General features: G+C 43.8%; 1 protein-coding gene and 2 long non-coding RNA genes across 4 annotated transcripts in view; 1 reads left to right on the plus strand and 2 right to left on the minus strand.

Moving 5' to 3' along the window:
• Positions 1-8978: 8978 nt before the first annotated feature.
• On the plus strand, positions 8979-23106 carry LOC136177258 (uncharacterized). Its single transcript, XR_010664888.1, has 3 exons — positions 8979-9154; positions 22569-22766; positions 22874-23106. It is a non-coding gene; the product is annotated as an uncharacterized lncRNA (long non-coding RNA).
• LOC136177255 (uncharacterized) overlaps positions 9150-24451 on the minus strand; it is a 59669-nt gene continuing 44367 nt past the window's right edge. For both annotated transcript variants that reach the window (XR_010664883.1, XR_010664884.1), the window contains exon 3: positions 9150-9603. This is a non-coding gene — a long non-coding RNA (uncharacterized lncRNA). The remainder of the gene's footprint in view (positions 9604-24451) is intronic.
• LOC109976696 (nuclear factor 7, ovary-like) lies at positions 17136-21583 on the minus strand. Its single transcript, XM_020626715.3, has one exon. The coding sequence runs from the start codon at positions 19755-19757 to the stop codon at positions 18369-18371; it is 1389 nt and encodes a 462-aa protein (XP_020482371.2). The 5' UTR covers positions 19758-21583; the 3' UTR covers positions 17136-18368.

Raw genomic sequence — 24451 nt, forward strand, 5'->3', positions numbered from 1 at the left:
CGAGGAACAAGGAGGTCAAGCACTCTGAGCTGTTTCTGGCATGTGACCAGCTTGTATCAGAACGAGGCATGACTGTATATTGGAAGAAGGTCAAGGGCCACTCCCGGATTTCAGGCCCGGACAAGGACGGCAACGATGAAGCCGACCGCTTAACCAAGTTGGGTGCGATACAGGGTACACCCTGGTGTTTCAAGACCACGTGGCTCCCAGAACCGGAAGCAAAGCAGGTTAACAGGTTCCGATGACGTGAGGGCTCTCCACGCTGACCTGTCACACTTCAAACTAGAAAAGGACTTGTTGGTCTACACCTGCGGGAAACAAGGGCCACCCCGTTGGGTCGTACCAACCGACCATAGGGGGGTGATGCTAGCCCACGCCCATGACTCTCCGATTGGAGGACACCGGGGATACAAAGCGACCCTCGCCACCCTGAGACAAGTGGCATACTGGCCAACAATGGCCCGAGATGTTAAGGCTTATACACAAGGATGCCTGGTCTGCTGCCAGTTCCAGCCCTCTCAACCCCTGGGTCGAGCCCCACTCCAACGCAAGGGAATCACATTCCCCTGGTCAAACCTTCAGGTTGACTGGATCGGCCCAGTCACGAAATCAGCACGAGGTAATAAATACCTCCTTACAATCACATGCGCCTTCACTAAGTGGGTTGAGTGTCTCCCGGCACCCAATGACACAGCCATGACAACGGCAGTATTACTGCTGAATCATGTGTTCAGCCGGTGGGGACTTCCCCTCTCCGTCGACTCGGACCGGGGCATGCATTTCACGTCCAGTGTAATGACATCTCTGTTTGACATCCTGGGGGCGGAGGTCAAGTTCCACATCTCTCACCACCCCCAGTCATCAGGCCAAGTTGAACGTGCAAACCGCACCATTGTCAACATGCTCAAGAAATACGTGAGTAGCAATGGTAAAGATTGGGACATTAAACTCCCTCTCGTACTAATGGCCATCAGGGTGACCCCGCATCAGTCCACTGGGGTAACACCATTCGAAATGATGACGGGGAGGGAAATGACTCTTCCCCTGCACGTTCTCTACCAGCCAGAGGACATCAGCGTGGCTACTGCATACACAGCACACCAATACATCTCAGACCTGCGCGACCACCTCAAGGTGACATTCGCATGGGCCCAGGGGAACCTGGAAGCCTCAGCTAAAGGAGCCAAAGCCTACTATGACAGGAAGTCATCTGATCGAGAGTACCAAGTAGGCGACAGGGTTTTCTACTTCAAGTATGCACAACCCGTAGGAATCTCAAAGAAATTCCTCCCAAGCTGGTTAGGTCCTTTCGAGATTGTAGGGAAGCTGTCACCAGTAGCTTACCGTATCAGGGTCTCAAGGCCAAAGCAACAACCCACATACAAATGGGTCCACGCAAACCAGATCAAACCATTTAAGCCGTATCCACATGCAGAAAAGGAAGCGGATGACACACCTGACGTGGGGACGCAAACCCCACCTCAGGATCAATAGCACCCCTCCGTAAAACCTTGGAGCTAGTAGCATGACTTAACTCACTGACTAACTGGCACTAACTCCAACCGCTATCCATCCATAATTGTACTTTGGTTTATTTCAGGATGGAACTCCCCCTGACCCTCGGCCTCCTACTGATCCTACATGTGGTCAGCTCCGCAGAAGTTGTAGAACCAGGGCCACCGACGGGTACGGTTCTTCAAGAGACACCTGGGCTTCTGATCACCCACTGCGGCATCTACACCCAAAGAATCTATGTACGCCTTGATCCCTGGGATGTATACCGCAAACACATCCGTCTACCCCCACAACTAACTGAAGGGAGATTAAGTGGAGCCCAAGCGCACGACACAGTCGAAAGAGCGAAACAAACCACTATCCATATTCTCGAACAACTGCAGAAGTTCTTAGTTACTGAGGAAGACCTCAGCGGGAAACAGCGGCCAAAACGGTTCCTCGGCGGTTCTCTGTGGGCCTCTCCGCTGCTAACACAGTTAGCCTCAGCACTCTCCAGAGACATATGAGCGAACTTAATGATGAAATGCCAGAGATCAGACAGAGACTCTTTTCACAACAAGAACAGCTACAACAGCCTGACACCATGTCAGTGGTTGTAAAGGAAGATATCACCTATGTAAGGGTAATAAGGGATGTGATGCAGGATCTGATTCGAGAAGTGAGCTTATCAGTAAATAATCTTAGCGGAGGAAAGATCCCAGCCTACCTGGTTTCCTTGAACCTGGTAGAACAGATACTGAAAGCAGCCACTACCACTGTGGTACAACCCTCACAGGTACACCTAGCATACAGCCTTGGTAGTGCAGTCCCCATTGCGGTAGATCCCGAAAATCTAGAAATAGGTTTTATTCTTAACCTCCCTATCATAGAATGACAGAATATATATAGAATGAAATCTATATTGAATGTTGGCTTTTGGAAGGGTAACACACATGTATATCTCAAAACACCATCCACCATCGCATACCATGATGAAGATCCTTCACTCTACCTCATTCCCAACCTAAACATGTGCACTAAAACTAAGAACATCCACTGGGTTTGCCCAAGCAACCCCTTTATTAGGGATGTCACCACCTACCTCTGTGGTTTGAGGGCTGACTCCCCTGAGCAGAAATGTCAGGGTAGTATGTCTACACGAGACGAGGAAGCTGAAACCAAAGTAAAAAGAGCAGGATATCGGTGGCTCGTCAGCACGCCTGTCACCGAAGCTTTGATGTCTTATGACCGCCATGATACAGTCACTAAGTTAACTTTACCAAACCAGACAGTCTTCATGACTGTCCCCCAGGGAGCCACTGTGCACATTAATGACATTGTCCTCCATCACCTCGACCCATCCCGACATGATACGGAGATCAAGATCATGGACGCATTTAAGGGTTACAATCTCACACTCGACACAACCCTGCAACAGCAACTCAGAGCTGGGGGAACTAAATTGATTCAGTTCAGCCTTAAACCGACTGGACTCACCACCAAATTTAGTCAAATGATTAGGCCGGCACCTAGACAAAGCCAGCCTATTAGTGAGATTGCACTAGGGCTTCTGCTTAGTGGCTGGATCATCACGGCTGTGGTGGCATATGTAATGTATAAATACATTAGGAAACTGCAGGCCAAGCTAGACTCAATCATGCTCATCCAGCCGCGTTTCACACAGACTAAAACCACTCCACTGGTAGACTCCAGCCTACTCTAGGAGTAAGTCCTAACAACCTCCACTGTTCTTTCTTACCCTGTCCTCCCCTCTACTTTACCTTCATGTTACCTTATTGTTTTACCTTTTCCATTTCAAAGAATGCACCTTGAGTAGCAAAGCTTTGCTAACGCCTGGTTATGTTTTATGCCTAGCTTTAGACATAGTTAGACAGTCTGCCCAGACTTTGCCTCAGTGTCTGCCCAGACCGAATGCCTCTCAAAATGTATAGACTTTTGCTCACTAACTATTTGAACATTTGTCTCCTAACACATGGACTGTTGGCCCTATTTGCCCTAAAGACCGCGACCCACAATCCCATTCTTCAGGACAAAGGGGGGATGTTGGGCCACGCAGGCTTAGGACAGTCAAACAATGGACTTGGGCCTGCACCTCTGTAAAAGCCTCATTTGAGTTATTCACTGAGATCACAAAGAGGCCTAAAAGGACTCTTAATCCCAGAATCCCCTGCGGTACTTCACACCTACGTGTGAAGTAAGGGGGGGACTGGAACCTCTCTCTCCTCATTGGAGGAGACCTGAGGTAGACCCCCATGGAGCAGGTCAGCCTACAAAACTCCAAGACTTCCATTGTTCTTCCTCTTTCCACGCGCTGACTTCTGGTGCTCGGAGACCCAAGCTTATCTCCTGTTTCCTGCAACAATCTTTCTTTGTTTTAAGTTTTTGGCGCGCAGGTAATCCGCGGCCGGCAGTGTTCTAAATTCCGAGCTCGGATTGTCCAGTGAACGCATCTCAGTTTCTCGGAGAGTGTCAGACTATAACAGATTATCAGAAAGATAACGGTCTTATTCCGTTCTGCAACGAAAGGACATCAACGGACATCTTTCCACTCGACAGAGAACCAACGAAGCCGCTCTCGCCGTAAGGGACCCTCGCCGCCATCAGACGTCTCTGCACCAGGACGGACAGAAGATCTGCTCCATCGCCGGACTCTTTTCCTTTCACCAATAGCGGACAAAGCGATTCACAAGTGAGGCTTAATTAGGTCTGGGCAGAATTAGCTTTAGAGAGTGTTTTTAACAATTGTTGATCGAAGCAGAAACTGTAATTTTTATCTTTGTTGGACCGCTGCGTCCTGAGTTTTAACTGTTTAAAACTCTTGTTGTTGTTTCGGACCGCTGCGTCCTATATGTGTTTAGCGTAACAGCGTTATAACCGGGTATTACTCCTCTGATCAGAAAGGCCAGTGTAAGCCGTATTAACTTGAATTCGGCTATTGGTTTGTTTCTGTGAATGAAGGGAATTACTCCGAGTTGTGGCGCGAGAGTCGGACTGTGATCCGGCCTCTTCAGGAACGCATTTCTCTTTTATTCTCTTTTATCCTCTTTTATTTCCCCTTCTACGAACATACACACACACACATATTCCCGTGTAAACGTACATCTGGAGACCAACTCCACCACCGCGCCATTACGCACAGAGATCTATACACTCGCGGCTATCCAGACGCCTCAGAGACACAGATCGTGTAGGGCCGAACTCAGTCTCTTTTAGACCTTAAGGCCACATTTAGACCTTTGTTAGGTGTGCGCCATCGGAAGGGCGACCACGTGGGACGAAGTGATCTTCCCCCCCCTTTCTCTCCCTTGCATCCACATACGCACGCACCCAGGTCTTTGTTAGGTTTGCGCCATTGTGAACGACCACGTGGGTACGAAGCCATCTCCCCCCCTTTTCTTCTTCCCCCTCTCTCTCTCTCTCTCGCTCACACACACACACACACACACACACACACACACACACACACACACACACACACACACACACACACACACACACACACACACACACACACACACACACACACACACACACACACACACACACACACACACACACACACACACACACCTACATTCACACCCCTTCCACAAGCCTTTGCTTGATAATGTTTGTTGCTTAGATTAGTTTATAATAGTTATTTGTTTGATTAAATTCATTGATTTTGGATTGATGTTGCTTTGTTTAAATAAATTCTGTGATAATTTAAGAGAGCAGTTGTTTGTGATTACTGGTGTATTTGCATTGTGATATAAGCTGAGTGCGAAGGCTTTGTGTTCGGATTTCACACCTTCAATTTATTAAATATAGTTATTCATTATTAATAATATTAGTAATTAAATAACTAATGTGAGACTGATTTGAGTGATATTTTGGTTATATTTACCTGATTACAGGTTGGTGCCCCAAAACGAGATTAAACATAGTTTAATGATATTTTATTTATATTATTAATAATTAAGTATAATTATTAAAGAATATAACCAAAGTTGACTTAATACAACCCCAACACTTTTTTCCTTGCGGGCCAAAATTGTCGTGTTAGAATCGCTCGCGGGCCACAGGTTTTGTTTTTTAAAATATAGTTTTAAAAATAGTAAGGCTTTGTAGATCAGAATCAAAAGGCTCGCGAAAGAAACCCTTTAATAAAAGGAAATCAAATATTTTGATTTCTTCGTTCTACTTTATTTGTTTTTTTCTCAGAATAAATCCTGTAACGTGGTTCATGTTTTTGGAAAAGCTTTCTGCATTTAGCTCAGGTCATTAAATGGTCAAACAACAGTCCGCTTGTTTGCAAAAACTTTACATACGTTTTTTTTCACAGTTTACAAAAAAATGTGGAAAATAGTAAAAGCTGTAGATTTAAAAAAAACAACAACATACACGTTACTGAACATTTTCTATTTTAGGAATATTGTTCAGCGCTCGTTAACATGAAAAAGAAAAATAAGAAAATGTGCCAATCTTAATCAAAATCTTCTGATTCTTCATTTGAAGTCACGAGCCGCAAAAAATCCCCTCAAGGGCCACAAATGGCCCTCGGGCCGCACTTTGGACACCCCTGCTGTAGAGTTTTAGAGAAAGGTCAGACAGTAATGAATTTGTCCCTGCAGAGCTCCTCCTCTCTCATGTCTCTCTGGGGGTTTTGGTACGAGGAGACGGTGAATCAGTCTTTAATGACATAATGTGAGGACGAGCTCTGAAAAGAGACGTGGAGGCAGAGCTGGAGGTCAAACTCATGCAGGGAAAACCGGTCTGATCTGCATCTAGTCTACATCTGAAAAGATAAACCCCGGTCCTTTACTGGAGGATTACAAAAGCTGGATCCTCTCTGTGTGTGTGTGAGTCATACAGTAAAAAAAAAAGAGTCCAAACTAGACGCTGTACCACTCTGTCTGCGGTGAGGCGGTGCGTTCACTGAGGGAAATGAAGCGAGGGAAAATCAGCTCTTGAGCAACAAGTGTGAGTGAGAGTAAACTGGAGGAACATATGAGGAGCAGGAGGAGCTTTTCTCTGAGTGAACTACCGCTCCTTTAATCATTGACAGAGCGCTCAGACGCACACAAATCATCACTCTTACTCTGATCTTTAAAATCTCTGTCAAAATAAGAGCACACACTGTCGGCCTAATGCTGCAGATTTATTCAAATTAGAGGAAGAAATTCATGATTTTCTTTCTGTCGGTCGTGATTTTTAGAGGATGCCTTAGTCTTGTCTTTAAATGTTTGTTTTTATGACACATATCAACATGTATTTTCAGAGAAATATCCTAACTGAAGACAGTTTGATGAAATGTAAATATACATTTTCCTAAATCCACCCAGAAGGTATGGAGGACTAAAAGTGCCAAAATGAAATATATAAATATATAATTCATTAAATCATTAAATGTGTCACCAATTATTTAATATTGGAAATGAATCAACAAATATATAAATAAATATATAATTGTGTCATTAATTATTTAAAATTGGTAATAAATAAATAAATAAATAATTTATGAAATACATAAATAATTAAATAAATGTTTAAATAATTATTTAAAATGTTCATTCATTCTTCTTGGAGTTATTTCCGCTCTCTCTGACCAAGATATTGACCGAAGAGTGTTCACAAACTTAGAAGAAGTTCTCCAGCGCTTCTCCGGTACGGGGCCCCAGCACACACCCGGAGCAGGGCACCCGGCTTTTGACATCCCCACTGCCGTTCTACAGCATCGTGTCCGGTGTGGGCTACCAGCTCATGCGGATCCTCTGTGATTGCTGCCATGTTTGTTTGTTTGTTTGTTTGGTGGGAAACCGCCTATTCTGGCAACCCTTCAGACCAAAGCAATGGTTTGTGACTCGATCAGCGTTAATCCCGCCAACTGAGTTTGATGGGAGAGGATGACAGATAAAATTATTTCATGATGAACTGCTGGAGCAGGAATCATGAAATAATTAAATAAATAGTGGAATAAATAGATGTGTTTTTACATAGAATGAATGAACATTTTAAATAATTATTTAAACATTTATTTAATGATTTATGTATTTCATAAATTATTTATATATTTATTTATATATTACCAATTTTAAATAATTAATGACACATTTAAATAATTATTTAATAACACATGCATTTAATTAATTAAATAATTATATATTTATTTATATATTTGTTGATTCATTTCCAATATTAAATAATTGATGACACATTTAATGATTTGATTAATTATATATTTATATATTTCATTTTGGCACTTTTAGTCCTCCATAATAAGGTATCAAGTGACATCAATGATCTTATGAGGCCGTGGTTTGAAAAGGAGAAATGAGTTGCTTCTTCAGCGCCCCCTTTTGGTCAGATCACGGAAAGACTTTTCATTATTATTATTATTTGGTGAAAGCTGCACAATTTGTTCAGGGCCACAAATACCAGAGACAAGAACACAACTCTAGGGAGAGAGATATCGTCATTTCGAGAAAAGAGAAGAGAAATATAAAATCTAATAATCCTGAGAAGAACTCAGTGAGATGAACTTTGTTGTTCCAGTGGGACGTTAAGCCTCGGACTTCAAAGTGCTCTGAGCGAGTCAGAAAATATCAAAGTACATTTGGGGCGGCTGTGGTCCAGCGGTAATGTCGGTCGTCTCTGAACCGGAGGCTCAGGGGTTACACCTGCGGTGTAAAAGAGCTTTGAGAAGTCAGAAAAGGACGATACAAGCTCAAGTCCTTTTCCATTCGTTCATCAGTAAAACATGTCCAAATAAATGTTCATTTAATTCTGTACAAAGTAAATAACCACCCGCTCTGACTCTGGGTGAAATATTCAGCAGGTTGGGTTCTCACATGCAGCTCCTCCTGTAAATATCAGGAGTTTTTCAGGAGTTTTCTGCCCGTGTGAAAGCCCCTATCAGTTGGTTTAATCTTCAGCACTTCATTGTGACTTTGCACTTGAGCTGAAATAATTCATTTAACTGATAAAGTTAGGAAAACTTGACCTTTTAATGACAATGGGATTTTTTTCATTTTCTGTACTTTGCTGCCAATTTAATGTGGCTGAACCTCCCTGAACTGCTGCTGGGGTATTACCACTTTTTCACCACCAGGTGTCACCCCCACTCCACACTGAGGTCAGAGGCTTTAGAGAGACTGAAATTACATTTGATGGAAAACATGAAATAAAATACAATTTAAATTTCTACGCGCAAAAGAATCAGGAATAGAGAAGTTGAAGAGCTTCTTAAGGTAGAACTTTTATTATAAGATATTGAAACTGTGTGTGTGTGTGGTTGTGTATAAGTGTGTGAGGTTGTGTATAAGTGTGTGAGAGAGAGAGAGAGAGAGAGAGAGAGAGAGAGAGAGAGAGAGAGAGAGAGAGAGAGAGAGAGAGAGAGAGCGAGAGAGAGAGAGAGAGCTCTTCACATCAGTCTGCTCGCTCAGAGAATCGCTCCTGTGGTTCTTTAACTTTTTCTCAGCCGCTTTAACTTGAACTGGATTCCTCTTAGACCAGTCTGATGTGGACTTAAACGAGACTCGGACGTGGTGCTGCAACTTTTTGTAGACTCTCTCAGAGGATTTAGTGTCCAACCTGCAGTCTGGAGGAGTAGGTGGTGGAGACACGTCACAGAGAAAACCAGCCACACAAAAACATCCAGGTAGGATCTCATTTTAATCACATTTGACTTTTTGATGTTTTTTCTGCATATTTGGAAACATACATGAACATTACAGGGGGAATGTGTGCATTCAAAATGTAGTTTTGTAGTTTTCTGATTAAGTGTGCCTGCTTGTATTAGGGATATTTAGGATGATATTGTGGGTCTAACATGCAGATTATTATGTGTTCAGATGATGTTGTATCCCTGAAGTTAGAGTGAATTCGGTAAATAATGGATCAATTTCAATTCAATTCAATTTATTTGTATAGCGTCAACTCATAACAAGTGTTATCTCAAGACACTTTACAAAAAGCAGGTAAAATACCTTACTCTTTGTCTGTTAACATTACAAAAGAGCAGGTAAAAAGACCTTCCTCATTGTTATGTTACAAAAAGCAGGTAAAAGACCTTCCTCATTGTTATGTTACAAAAAGCAGGTAAAAGACCTTGTCTCTGTCAGTCATCCGGTGGGGAGGGGGTTGTTCTGACAGGCCGTCAACCAACGATCTTGAGGAGGCTAAGAGAGCTCAAGAGCTCCCAGTAAAGTAGGTGGTTAGTGACTGAGATTTACAGATAGATACATGCAGTAATATGATGTACTGTATATGCACAGAGAGAGAGAGAGACAGAGAGAGAGAGAGAGAGAGAGAGAGAGAGAGAGAGAGAGAGAGAGAGAGAGAGAGAGAGCACCCTGACAAAAGAGAGCTACAATAATCTAACCTGGAGGTAACAAATGCATGAACTAGTTTTTCTGCATCATTTTGCGACAGGATATTCCTAATCTTGGATATATTACGAAGGTGAAAATAGGCTGTTCTTGAAACTTGCCTGATGTGAGAGCTAAAAGACATATCTTGATCAAATAGAACTCCTAGATTCCTAACAGTGGTGCTAGATGCCAGGCTGATGTCACTAAGGACAGTCAAATCACTAGAAAAAGTCTCTCTGAGGTTCTTACTGCCTAGCACAACTTCAGTCTTGTCTGAGTTAAGTAGCAAAACATTTTTGGTCATCCAGGTCCTAACGTCCTTAAGGCACGTTTCTAGCTGACATAACTGACTGGTGCCATCAGGCTTCATTGATACATAAAGCTGAGTATCATCTGCATAACAATGAAACTGTATGGAGTGTTTCCTCATAATATTTCCCAGAGGAAGCATATATAATGTAAAGCGAATTGGTCCAAGCACTGAACCTTGTGGGACTCCATAGCAAACTTTAGTGTGCATAGAGGACTCATCATTAACATGTACAAACTGAGATCGGTCTGATAAGTAGGATTCAAACCAACTTAAAGCAGTCCCTGTAATTCCAAGCAAATGCTCCAGTCTGTACAACAGGATCCGATGGTCAATGGTGTCAAAAGCAGCACTAAGATCTAACAAGACGAGAACAGAGAGAAGTCCCCCGTCTGAAGCTAGAAGTAGATTGTTTGTAACTTTAACTAGTGCAGTCACAGTGCTATGGTGGACTCTAAATCCTGACTGAAACCCCTCAAATAAACTGTTGTCATGGAGAAAGTCACACAGCTGATTAGCTACCACTTTCTCCAGGATCTTTGAGATAAAAGGAAGGTTGGATATAGGCCTATAGTTAGCTAGAGTTCCTGAATCTAGAGCAGGCTTTTTAAGTAGAGGTTTGATTACCGCTACTTGAAATGCCTGTGGTACATAGCCTGCCAGTAAAGACGAATTGATCATATCTAATATAGAGTTGCTAACTCAGGGAAAGACTTCCTTAAACAGCTTGGTTGGGATTGGGTCCAAAAGACAGGTTGACGGTTTCAACGCAGAAAAAATGGAATATAGCTCTGAAAGGTCGATTGGAGAAAAACAGTCGAGACTAATATCTGGTCCTGGAACTGTTTCTCCCATATCAGAGGTATCTGCACCAGGTAAGGGCAGGAGGTTACCAATGTTGTCTCTGATGTCTAGAATTTTGTTGTTGAAAAAGCTCAGGAAATCATTACTGCTGAGGGCTAAAGGAATACAAGGCTCAATGGAGCCATGACTCTCTGTCAGCCTGGCTACAGTGCTGAAAAGGTATCTAGGATTGCCTTTGTTTTCCTCGATTAGAGAGGAGTAGTAGGCAGCTCGAGCGTGACGTAGAGCCTTCATATATCTTCCATGACTATCCTGCCAGAATAAACGAGATTCTACCGTTTTGGTCGAGCGCCATATTCTTTCAAAATTCCGCAACGATTATTTTAGAGTACGGGTTTCTGAGTTGAACCATGGAGCCACTCTCCGCCGCTTGACAACCCTCCATTCCAGGGGAGCAATCGAATCAAGAGTAACTCTCAGCGAATCCACTGCACTATCAACAAACTGATCTAGCCGAGAGGGACTAAAGCTATCACAAGAGTTTCCAACTGGGTTGAAACACGGTACTGAATCAAAAGCAGCTGAAATAGCTTCCTTAAATCTAGCTACAGCACTATCAGATGAACTTCTAGAGAGCACATTTTTATTAAGCAGAGATAATTCTGGTAGGACAAAGTCGAATGTAATAAGGAAATGGTCTGATAGAAGTGGATTTTCTAGGAAAACTGTAAGGTTTTGGATTTCAATGCCATAAGCTAAAACAAGATCCAGGGTGTGGTTGAAACTAACCACAGCTAACACCGCTGTGTTAGCTGTGTTAGCTGTGTGGTTGAAACTAACACAGCTAACACCGCACCGTCTCCCGTTACCCAGCATTTTCCTCGCTAATGTGCGGTCTTTGGTGAACAAAATAGACGAGTTACGACTTCGCATCATCCACAGCAAGAGAATTATGGACTGTAATGTCATGATCTTCACGGAAACATGGCTAAACAACGGAGTACCGGACGATGCTATCAAGCTAGCCGGTCGCCACACACACCGAGCAGACAGAACAGCAGAGGACTCCGGTAAGACCAGAGGAGGAGGGCTGTGCATTTATATTAACAAAGCTTGGTGCACAGACTCTGTCATTATTGGAAGACACTGCTCAGCTAACATAGAGTTTCTCATGGTTAAATGTAGACCTTTCTATCAGCCAAGGGAGCTCAGCTCCACTATTGTAACTGCAGCCTACATCCCCCCTGATGCCGATGCTAAAGCTGCCATGAAGGAACTTTACACCGCTATCAGTAAACAACAGACTGCTCACCCGGAGGCTGCATTTATAGTTGCAGGTGATTTTAATCACTCAAACTTAAAGACAGTGCTCCCTAAATTTCACCAGCATGTTTCCTGCAATACAAGAGGAAACAAAACTTTGGACCATGTTTACACAAACATCGCGGGAGCCTACACCACGACCCCCCTCCCCCACCTGGGACAGTCAGACCATCTTTCTTTGTTTCTCATCCCCAAGTACTCCCCACTCATCCAACGTGTGAAGCCATCAGTAACAACGATTAAAGTGTGGCCAGCGGGGACAGACTCTGTACTTCAGGACAAGTTCCATCACACAGACTGGAGTATGTTTGCTTCGCAGGCTACCTTGGGCTCTCACACAGACATTGACACCTACACTTCTTCTGTGCTGGATTATATCAACACCACCATCGACAGTGTTACAACATGGAAGCAGATCACCACGTACCCAAATCAGAAGCCATGGATGAACGAGGAGGTACGTCTCCTGCTGAAGGCCCGCAACACCGCCTTCAGATCAGATGATGCAATGGCCTACAGCGTATCCAGGGCAAACCTGAGGAGGGGCATCATCAAGGCCAAGCACTGCTACAAGCTGAAGGTTGAGGAACACTTCTCCAACTCCGACCCCAGACGCATGTGGCAGGGCATCCAGGCCATCAGTGATTAAAAACCCAGCAACTCCACCCCGATAACCACAGATGTCTCCTTCCTGAACGAACTAAATCACTTTTATGCTCGTTTCGATAGAGACAACAGGGAGACACAGACCACGACCAGACCTCCTGCAGACAACCAGCCCCTCTCACTCACCTCCACAGACGTCCACGCTGCACTGAGCCGGATCAACGCTCGAAAGGCTGCTGGTCCAGACGGCACCCCCGGGCGCGTGCTTAGGGCATGTGCGGAGCAGCTCACTGGGGTTTTTACGGACATCTTCAACCTGTCCCTCGCCCAAGCAGCTGTGCCAGCATGCTTCAAAGCCACCTCCATTGTCCCAGTGCCGAAACACTCCAACAGGCCTGAACGACTACCGCCCTGTGGCACTCACACCCATCATAATGAAGTGCTTTGAGCGACTGGTCCTAGCACACCTGAAAAACTGCCTCCCACCCACACTGGACCCATTCCAGTTTGCCTACCGCAGCAATAGGAGTACAGAGGATGCAGTCTCCACTGCGCTGCACTCTGTGCTCACTCATCTGGACAATAACAACACATACGCACGAATGCTGTTTGTTGATTTTAGCTCAGCATTCAACTCTGTCATCCCCTCCAAGTTGAACACTAAACTCGGAGACCTGGGCTTCAACTCCTCCCTCCGTCACTGGATAATGGACTTTCTGACCAACAGACCCCAGTATGTTAGGTCAGGACACACCTGCTCCACCACCATCACACTCAACACAGGCGTACCACAGGGCTGTGTGCTGAGCCCATTCCTCTACTCCCTCTTCACCCATGACTGCAGACCTGTACATGGATCCAACACCATCATCAAGTTTGCGGACGATACAGCGGTGATTGGCCTCATCAGCAACAACGACGACACGGCCTACAGGGAGGAGGTACAGCATCTGGCCGCCTGGTGTGCTGACAACAACCTGCTCCTCAACACCAGCAAGACGAAGGAGATCATCGTGGACTTCAGGAGAGAAAGAGGAAGCACGCACAACCCCATTCACATCAACGGGATGGCTGTTGAACGTGTCTCCAGCTTCAAGTTCCTGGGGACCCACATCACAGAGGACCTCTCCTGGTCCACTAACACCTCCAGTCTGGTTAAGAAGGCTCATCAACGACTCTTTTTCCTGAGGACACTGAAGAGACACCACCTGTCTTCAGCTGTACTGATGAACTTCTACCGCTGTGTGATCGAGAGCATCCTGACCAGCAGTGTCTCAGTCTGGTACGGAAACTGCTCTGTCGCAGACCGTAAGGCGCTACAGCGGGTGGTAAAAACCGCCCAGCGCATCACAAGGTGTCCACTTCCTGCCATTGAGGATGTCCAAAGAACACGCTGTCTGCGGCGAGCTCGTGGCATCCTTAAAGACTCCTCTCACCCTGCCCACAGCTTTTTCCCCAGAGCTGTTTCTCTACTGAACTCTACCCCCCGAACTCTGAACTCTGTCTCTCTCTCTCTCTCTCCCGCTCTCTCTCTCCGCACCCTGCTGACCCCCCTTTCCCCTCCATATCACCTCACACCCATCATCCCCCCACCACTCCTCCTGGTCACACACACACATCTCTCATCCATCTGTATTATTGTATTATAGTATGTTCATATTCTTTAAATTATCTGAAAACTTGTATAACATGCTCACTGCATCTTATTCTGTATATTATTAGTATAGCATGCTCACTGCATCTTAATCTGTATATTATTAGTATAGCATGCTCACTGCATCTTATTCTGTATATTATTAGTATAGCATGCTCACTGCATCTTAATCTGTATATTATAATCCTAAGAACACACTTATTTTGTAGCATTACTTATTTATAGCATTTATTTATATTTATTGCATCCCATTAATCCAGCCATCCAGATATACCTCATAATTCACTTTTTTTTGTCTACATCTGTAAATTTTGCAATTACTGTACATAGCACAGAATTACTGTACATAGCACAGACTATTGCACTCAATTACTGTACATAGCACAGACTCTTGCACTTTCTGCTTATTTGCACTTCTGGTGAGATGCCAAACCTCATTTCGTTACTCTATACTTGTATATGTGTAATGACAATAGAGTTGAATCTCATCTCATCTCATCTCATCTCATCTCATCATCTCATCTCATCTCAAACGATGAGTAGGTTCATTTACACCCTGGGTGAAACCAATAGAGTCTAACAGTGACATGAAAGCTGTGCTAAGGCTATCATTATCAACATCCACATGGATATTGAAGTCACCACCAACAATTATTCTATCACTGCTAAGGACTAAATCTGATAAAAATTCTGCAAATTCAAATAGAAACTCATAATACGGTAAACTACAACAACTAGAACTGGCTGAAAGGTTCTTGAGACTGGATGTGAAAGACTAAGAACAAGGCTTTCAAAAGAAGAAAAATTCAGCTTTGGTCGAGGGTTAACTAGAAGACCAGAATTAAAAACAGCTGCTACTCCACCACCTCATCCGGTGTCTCGAGGTATATGAGTACTAAAATGACTGGGAGGAGTGGATTCATTCAAACTAACATATTCATCTTGACACAGCCAGGTTTCAGTCAAACAAAGTAAATCAATATGCTGATCTGATATCAGATCATTCACTAAAAGAGATTTGGATGCTAAGGACCTAATGTTCAAAAGTCCGCAGTGAATCTTCTGATTTTTTTAGCAAAATCGTATTCGTAGTTTTGATTCTAATGAGATTTTGACGATTTACGCCGTTTGGATGACTTATAAAAACGCGTCTGGACCGGGGGACAGACACAGTACCTATAGTATAACTACAGTTCAATTCAGAATTACAGCTATAGTGACTGGGAGACAGATCTAAGTGTAAGACTGCAGCTCTGCCTCCTGGTCTGAACTCTGAGTTGTTGTCAAGGTTTTGGACTAATAACCTCTGCTATGTTTCTAGATAATAGAGCTGCACCGTCCAAAGTGGGATGGATGCCGTCTCTAGCTAGCAGACCAGGTTTTCCCCAAAAAGACTGCCAGTTGTCTATGAAGCCCACATCGTGTGCTGGACACCACCTCGACAGCCAGCGGTTGAGTGATGACATGCGGCTATACATGTCATCACTGGTCTGATTTGGGAGGGGTCCAGAGAACACTACGGAGTCCGACATCGTCTTAGCAAAAGTACACACCGACTCCACATTAACCTTAGTGACTTCCGACTGGCGTAGTCGAGAGTCATTAGTGCCGACATGAATTACGATTGTATCAAATCTACCTTTAGTCTTTGTCAGCAACTTTAAATGAGATGCGATGTCGCCCGCTCTGGCCCCGGGTATACACCTAACTATGCCCGCTGACTTCACTAGCTTCAGGTTTCAGACTATGGAGTCTCCAATAATCAGAGTTTTATTCTCTGTGTGTCGCTGAGTGGGGAAAATTTGTTTGAAACGTGAAGTGGTTGGTGGGGAACGGTGAGCTTCGATTTTCGACTATGCTTCCCTCGGACAGTAACCCAGCCACCGCCTCCCGGCTACTCGGGAGCTACCGGGGGGGAAGCCAAGCTATGTCGGCCCGCACCGGCTACAGGTGGCTGGCTAACTACTGCTGCGTACGATGACTCTGACTCAATGGTGCGGAGCCGTCTCTCTAACTCAGACACCCTCGCCTCCAAAGCTAAAAATAAACTACATTTCTTACAAGTATCATTATCACTAAAGGAGGACGAGGAGTAACTTAACATCTGACACGTAGAGCGGGGGGGGGGGCAGGAGAGGGAGAGACAGAAAAAGAAGCTAACTGCTAAGCTAAGCTAAGAGTAGGTACACAGTAACACAGTACAGAGGAGAACAGAACAGGAAATGATGCAATACGCTCACCCGTAGTTCGCTGCTCAGGTGCTGCTCGCTGCTCGGACACGTGATGTTCATCAGGTCGTTGACCTTCAATCATTAACCCCGTGTTCTCCAGAGCTCGTTGGATCTCTGAATCTAACTCCTCTCTGACCTGACGGACGAGTCAGAGACGACACTGATCCACTGGATCTGAAAGGTTCAGGTCGCAGGTTTAGACTGGACTTAAAGAAACACCTGAAATAATCAGAATAACTTTATAATGACTGACAGAGACAAACTCCTCCTCTCAGGAGAGACACTCCTCCATGATGACTTTTACAAGATCAATGAAACACAACACGAGTCATAAAGACGGATTCAGATCAAGAAACTTTATTAATGATTACAGGAACAGGATTCACACTAACCACATATTTAAACTCTTTGTTGTTCTAAAGAACGTAAAGCGTTCTTCAGAGGAGGGTTCATCCTCTGAACATGAAGATGGTAAAGAAATATGAACAGTCTTCAGGTCTTATATTTGACATTTCAAACATGATAACAAACCCACAGAGCCGAACCTTTACAGGACGAAGCTCCAGAAAGACTCAAACTCAGAACAGGTGACAAGGACAGTTATACGTGTCACGTTCAGGGGAAAAACAAGGAACTGGACCCACGTGCAGAATTAACTAAATGTATTTAATAAACAAAAACTTACTTCCAAAAGTTCAACAAAAAAAACACAGGGTTCAAAAACAGAGAGCCACACAGGAGCACGAGCAAAAACTGACAAATACCAACAAACAATGAACTGACACAGAGGACAAGAAACACAGAGACTAAATAGACACATGGGGTAATCAGACACAGGTGAGACTAACGACACAGGTGAAGACAATGAGGGTCATCAACACGGAGGGAAACACACAGAGGCAGGAATACAATACAAGAAACACTGAGGACAACTACAAACTAAATCATGAAACACTAAAAGACACACAGAACTCAAGAATTAAACATTACCAAGAAAACACACTAGAACAAAGAAACACAGGTATAGGAAATACAAAATAAAAACACTAGAAACTAAGCTAGGAGACAAACTGAAAATACAAACTACATAAGACCAAATCATGACAATACGTTGTTTTTAAGAGAGAGCCTCGTAGTTTAATTATTTCAAACTGATTGTATTTAATGAATTCATGTTTAAAATAACTTCAACAAAACATAAACTGAGAAGAAGACGAGCTTTTTATGGCTCATTAATTATTCATCATTAATGGATCATTGATTGTTAAGGTGTTCAAATATCGCTTAAGAAAAATGAGTGAAATTTGATTCTAATCATCAAGATGTTTTTTTAAATCTACAGTCACAGAGATTCAGTGGTTAAGTCCTCAGTGGGAGTTCTTCTCTCAGTTCTGATGCATGCAAACTGTTTCTCAGTGAAAGTGTGTGTTGGTGTCAGACTCACTGTGATCCTCTGCAGCCTCTTCTTCACTCAGAGAACAGGGACAGACTCTACCCCCCCACAGTGTCCCAGCTGTGAGTCCCTGAGTTACACCAAACAGATCTGAGCTCTGTCATAAAGACAACCAGAGACATCAGGACGACACAGTCACAGAGATCTTCTCTGGTAACATCTTCAGTGAGAGTTTATCCACAGTGGTAATGAATGGAAACATCCTCTCAGTGAAAGTGTGTGTGAAGGTGTGTATGTGTGTGTTAGTATCAGGATCAGAGAAGGACAGCTCTCCTCTGTTACAGTCCAGATTCACTCTGATCCTCTGACGCTTCTTCTTCACTGAGAGAGCAGTGTCTGGATGTGGTGGGGTGTATGCTCTGTATTTACCATCACTGAACCATATTAACCATAATCCAGACTCTTTGTCTCCCTTCCTCTGTCCAGACTCTGCTAACACACCCAGGTTCCAGTATGTATTGTCTCCAACCTGGACGTCCCAGCTGTGAGTCCCTGAGTTAAAGCCCTCAGAGCCCAGGACAGAGCCGTAATAATCAAACCTCTCTGGATTATCAGGAAGCTGCTGTCTCTCTCCTCGTGTCACACAGGTCAGATCTTCAGACAGGATGAGTTTTGGATGAGCAGTGTTTGGGTCCAGAATGACCGGACTGTAGGAGACCATGTCCTTCATCTTGTTCCAGATGTTGAAGCTCAGGTTGCCCAGGTGTTTGGCCTGGTCTATCAGAGCTCCTGAGGGCAGCTGTGGATCCTCCAGCAGGGGGCGCTGCTGGACTCTTTCCACTGCAGCCTTGTAGTTTTTCAGGAATGAGACGTCTTCAGCTCTCAGCTCGTCCTCTGTGTCTCTGACTGTGTGTGAAAGAGCTGCTATCTCTCTGCTCAGAGCCTCCATCTCCTCCTTCATCCTCTGACTCTTCTGCTCCTCTTCCTCCCTCAGTGCACACAGCCTGGCCTCCTCTTCCTCTTCTAGAAACTGGTGAAGCTTCTTAAACTGCTCCTTAATCTGCCTCTCTGTGTGTCGGGCCTGGACCTGAATGTGTTCTGCTGTTTGATCAAACTTCACTTTAACTTCTTTAAAAACATTTAACTTCTTCTTTACCGGCTCCAGAGTTTCCTGAAGTTTCTTCTTGTGTTGTCCAGCAGCTTCATCGATGGGTCTGAATCTGTGATCAGAGTGTTTTTCTGAATCTCTGCAGATGACACACACCGGCTCCTGATGGTCCAGACAGAAGAGTTTGAGTTTCTCAGAGTGCAGACTGCAGAGATCCTCTGAAGCTCTCTGATCTCTCTCCTGCACAAAACTCTCACACACGTTCTTTAAAGTAAAGTTAGGAGGTAAGAAATCCTTTGAATGTCTCCTCTTACAAACTGGACACTCCTTGTTCTCCTTCTTCTTCCAGCAGTTCTTCACACACTCTCTACAGAAGCTGTGACAGCAGGACAGGATGACTGGATCTTTAAAGATGTTGAGGCAGACCGGACAGCTCAGATCTTCCTCTAACTTGGACGCCATTTTATCTCAAACTGAAGACGAGGAGACGAACAGCTGGGAGTCACTCCCTGTCACTCAAAGTTCCTTTAATCTGTATTCTTTGTTCTTTTTTTACCTCTTATCCGGTTTGTGGATTCAGTTTCGGGTAAAAGTCCAGATTAGTAATGTTACGTTTGACACCGAGGCTTTGAAGCGTGTGTCGAGTAGGAGGCACATTTCTAGCTGAGGCCCCGTATCGTAGTGATGTGAAAAGCAGTTCTTTTCAGTGTACTGAATCAGTAGAATCAGTTCAGTAAAGTGATTCGTTCAAAAGATTCGTTCACTGAATCGTTCAGTACTTCTCTGCAGCTCTGTCTGTGAATCAGAATTTAATAAACTGAAACACGGTTTAGTTCTGCTCGCGATCGTACTGAGAACAGCCGGTGGTGAATAATAAACCAATGAGCTGAGAATTTAGTTGATAAAGCTCCAGTTTGCAAACTGAAAGCTGCTAAAACATTCACATTTATTTTCCCCGAGCGTTCAGTTCAATATGTTCAGAACACAAATCACTCACTGACTGACTGAGAGGAAGAGAGAGAGGAGGCGGAGCACACACACACACACACACACACACACACACACACACACACACACACACACACACACACACACACACACACACACACACACACACACACACACACACACACACACACACACACACACACACACACACACACACACAGACTCTTTTCAGTAAGTGATTCAGTTCAGTTGGTTCACCCAGATGATTCGTTCGTTTTGAACGAATCGTTCATGACGACACATCACTACCGTATCGAGGCTCGTGTTATTTTAGGAGAAGCGCGAGACAAACGAGGCCTCACTTCGAGTCTACGTCATTGATTTGAAGCGAAACCCACTTGTCATGTCTCCTCGTGAGTTTGCGTTAGTTGGTTGTTGGGAGTTGTAGTTTTGGTTCTCTTTTTTTGGAGAAATGGAGCCTGTGAGAAAGAGGAAAACGTCTCCTGTTCGGGAGCATTTTGAGTTATAATCTCCCAATAAAGTAAACGTTAAAACCAGGCGCGGAGCCTGTGGGTCATTGCAGAGGGGGGGGGACCAATAGTGGGCCCATAAACTGTCTATAGGCTATATAGCATATGCTGTAGCCTATATAGTAATATAGTATATCATTTATGGTATAATATCGGCTGTATGGAGATACAAGACGGGGCGGGACGAAGAGAAACATTATCAACCCATTAAACCACACATTATCAACCCATTAAACCACACATTATCAACCCATTAAACCACACATTATCAACCCATTAAACCACACATTATCAACCCATTAAACCACACATTATCAACCCACGCACGACAACAAACTTTGTAAACAGTGTGACAGCAATGGCCTGCCGTTCATACAGTACGATAACCAGCAGACACGGCGGTCTCCAACACATGCAGCCACAAACAAAAGACCAGCATCTAATCTCAAATAATGATGAAACAACTTACCAATGAAGTTTTCATCAGCACTGTTGCTTTCCTGCAGCTAGCTGGGTGCTCCTCTCTAACATGTTTATTTGCTTGGTTAGTTTCGTTTACGTTAGTGGAGCTAGCAACGGGAGGAGACTTGCCAGGTTGAGTTGTCAATGAGAAAACATTTTTTATTTAGTTTTTTACACTTTTAATGTTCCGAAAAACTGCGAGGGAAACAGAAATGAAGCAGACAGACGACTAGCTTTTTAAAACTCCAGACAGCAGCGGGGGCCCAGCAAAGGGGGTGCTAAGAGGTGGAATCAATGACATTACAAACAGGCCACAGCACCCTGATGGTGCTGTTTGCTGCCGTAGTTGAGAACCCCCTTGGCAGTGGAGGGGGGCCCCTCTCTGCTCTACAAAATACATTGTGTGTCTTGATTGCGGCAAAAGAAAAGAGACTCAGACCTCGTCAAACTAACTTTACTAGATAAGGAGCTTTCTTTCAATCTTTCTTTCAATCTTTCTTTCAATCTTTCTTTCAATCTTTCTTTCAATCTTTCTTTCAGTCTTTCTTTCAGTCTTTCTTTCAATCTTTCTTTCAGTCTTTCTTTCAGTCTTTCTTTCAATCTTTCTTTCAATCTTTCTTTCAATTTTTCTTTCAATCTTTCTTTTTTCCTGGACTTGTAGTTCCCGTAAGTCCTCAAACTTGTTGAACAATAGATTTATATATATTGTTGTTTCATAGGCTATATCTTAAAAAAATAAGATCACCGAATGATAATATGATTATATTAACTAAGGTATGTTATAAAGTAATATTACGTGAATCATTATTGGTTGAAGTAGGTAAGGTAACTTTACTACAGTCTGATGTGACTGTTAAAGTGTCATCAAGGTAACTTTACTACAGTCTTATGTGACTGTGTTAAAGTGTCATCAAGGTAACTTTACTACAGTCTGTTGTGACTGTTAAAGTGTCATCAAGGTAACTTTACTACAGTTGCAGTCTGTTGTTTCCATGTTAAAATCATTTTAGGTTGCTGTTCTTGCTGTCTGATGTTGCCTGTCTGTAGTCAAAGTTCAAATGAAAATCACTCCACACAATTCGTATGTTCTTGAGTATTTCTTGATCTAAGGTAAACCTGTTACTGACCTTAATCTACATTTCAAAAATCTAAAAACACATGTATGTTTGGTACATACTCCTGCCATTACTCCTGACCAAGGCATCATGAGACACCAAATGAATATTAAATTAAGAGCATATTTATTGTATCCTATCATATTCTATGATGTGTTGTAACAGTAATCTTCTTGGTTGTGAAAACCTGTAATTGTTTTTGTTACTTCCCCTAACAGATCACATTGGAAGCTGCCAAGGTTCCCATAGTGATAAGGTCCACATCTTGTTCCTGTGCTGCAGGGAGAGCCCTTTGGAACCACTTGGTGGGGCTTCTTTATCTAAGTGCCCGTTTCAGCACCTCGAACTACAAGATTGTGCCATTACATGTGTCTTGCACTGACAGACTGCAGACCTGGCACAGGCCTCGGACCCAGGTCAGGAATCAACACGAGGTTATGATTATAAGGAAGAGCAAGTTGGCAGTTCTATTAAAAACACACAAAATATAAGCGATGAATCCTCATATAATCTTGTGTGGTAGGGCCCCTTCCTGACCCGGGTGTGATGTCTGTTGGAGAGAAATTGAAAGACATTCAGCCACAGCTGGGGATCTGTAAGATTCTTCATGGACTTGAGGAACTCACCATGGTGGAGTCCAAATTTGGTCTTGTGCCCTTTGGATCAGTTCTATCATACCAGTGCCCCCTAGAGAGCGTGCCCTGGTGGGGAAAGTGGACGCGGGGAAGATCAAGCACAAGTGGGAGAACCTCAAACAGACATACAAGGTAGGCATAAGTAAGCTGCTGCCTTCCAAAGGTGTGAGATCACCTGCAATGACTTTAATGTAGCCTTTACACAAGTGTGTGTGTCTGTGTGTGTCTGTGTGTGTGTGGTGTGTGTGTGTCCCCAAAACGGGAGTGAACACGGAGGGAGGAGAGGCCACTGCTGCATCCTGGAAATGGTATGCCCTGATGGACGAGGCACTGGGTCGGAGGCCTTCAATAACACGTCCGGTCACCATTGACTCTTCAGGATGTAGTGGTGGTCTCTCCTCCCTCCCCTGTACAGAAACGACTAAAACACAGACACTTCTAAGTGAAATCCAAATAGGCAAAATGTGAAACAGGCACTTTTATTAACAGAAAATGCAATGTGAGCATGCTCATGAAAAATTATATTTGTGAACAAACAAAACCTAAATCTCCGTAAATAAAAGTAGTGGAAATGAAAATATATATGTTAGTAGTTATGGTCCTGCAGTGCTTGGATGACCCCAATAGGTGCAAAAACTTCTGCTGCCAGCCTGTTCCTCATGTTGTCTCCTGGCATCATCAGGGTGGTCCCAGTGGTCATCACCCTGGTCATGGAAGGCCCCCTCCTCCACCTCTGGCTCCACCAAATCCCCATTGTTGATGGAGAGGTTGTGGAGGAAGACACAGGTCGACACCACTGCAGGAACAAAGGTTGGCTTGATCTACAGGAAAAAATACAAGTTTAATGTAGCTGTATAATGAAAGTGAACATGATTGAATAGCTCGCATTACGCTGCTCTTTTGTTTTCATTATTGTCTCAGAATGTCCATACCTGTATTACTTTGCTGCTTATATTTAATAGCCACTGCTCAGCACTTATTCAACTAGTGTGTACTTAGAATGGCTGCCATGACGTGAGTGGGTGCTACAAGCTGCAGTCTGCTGGCTCAATTATTTGTCTATTGAGGTCGCTGAGATTTATATTTCCACTCTAAGCTTTGCTGATACTAATGAACTGCTTGTGGTGAATCAAAAGACGTAAACTATAGCAGCCTTCAGCATCAAACCAACAAGTTATTGGACCACATCCTTCTTATATTGAGGGAAAAAGTTTGCTGGCCTCACAATGGGTGATGCGCAAATGACTCTCCAAAGTGTCTTGGATATGATGCAGCACATGAAGCTTGACATGATTTCACACATGGACACTAAAATGGATCAACTTGGAGCTAGTCTGACCAAAATAGATGGCTCTCTTAGTGTGCCTGGAGAGCAGGTCAACTGGAGAGCAGGTCAACTGGAGAGCAGGTCAACTGGAGAGCAGGTCAACTGGAGAGCAGGTCAACGAGCTTGAGCACAGAGTTAG

This window comes from Labrus bergylta, chromosome 21, assembly GCF_963930695.1.
Source record: "Labrus bergylta chromosome 21, fLabBer1.1, whole genome shotgun sequence".
Classification (NCBI taxonomy): domain Eukaryota; kingdom Metazoa; phylum Chordata; class Actinopteri; order Labriformes; family Labridae; genus Labrus; species Labrus bergylta.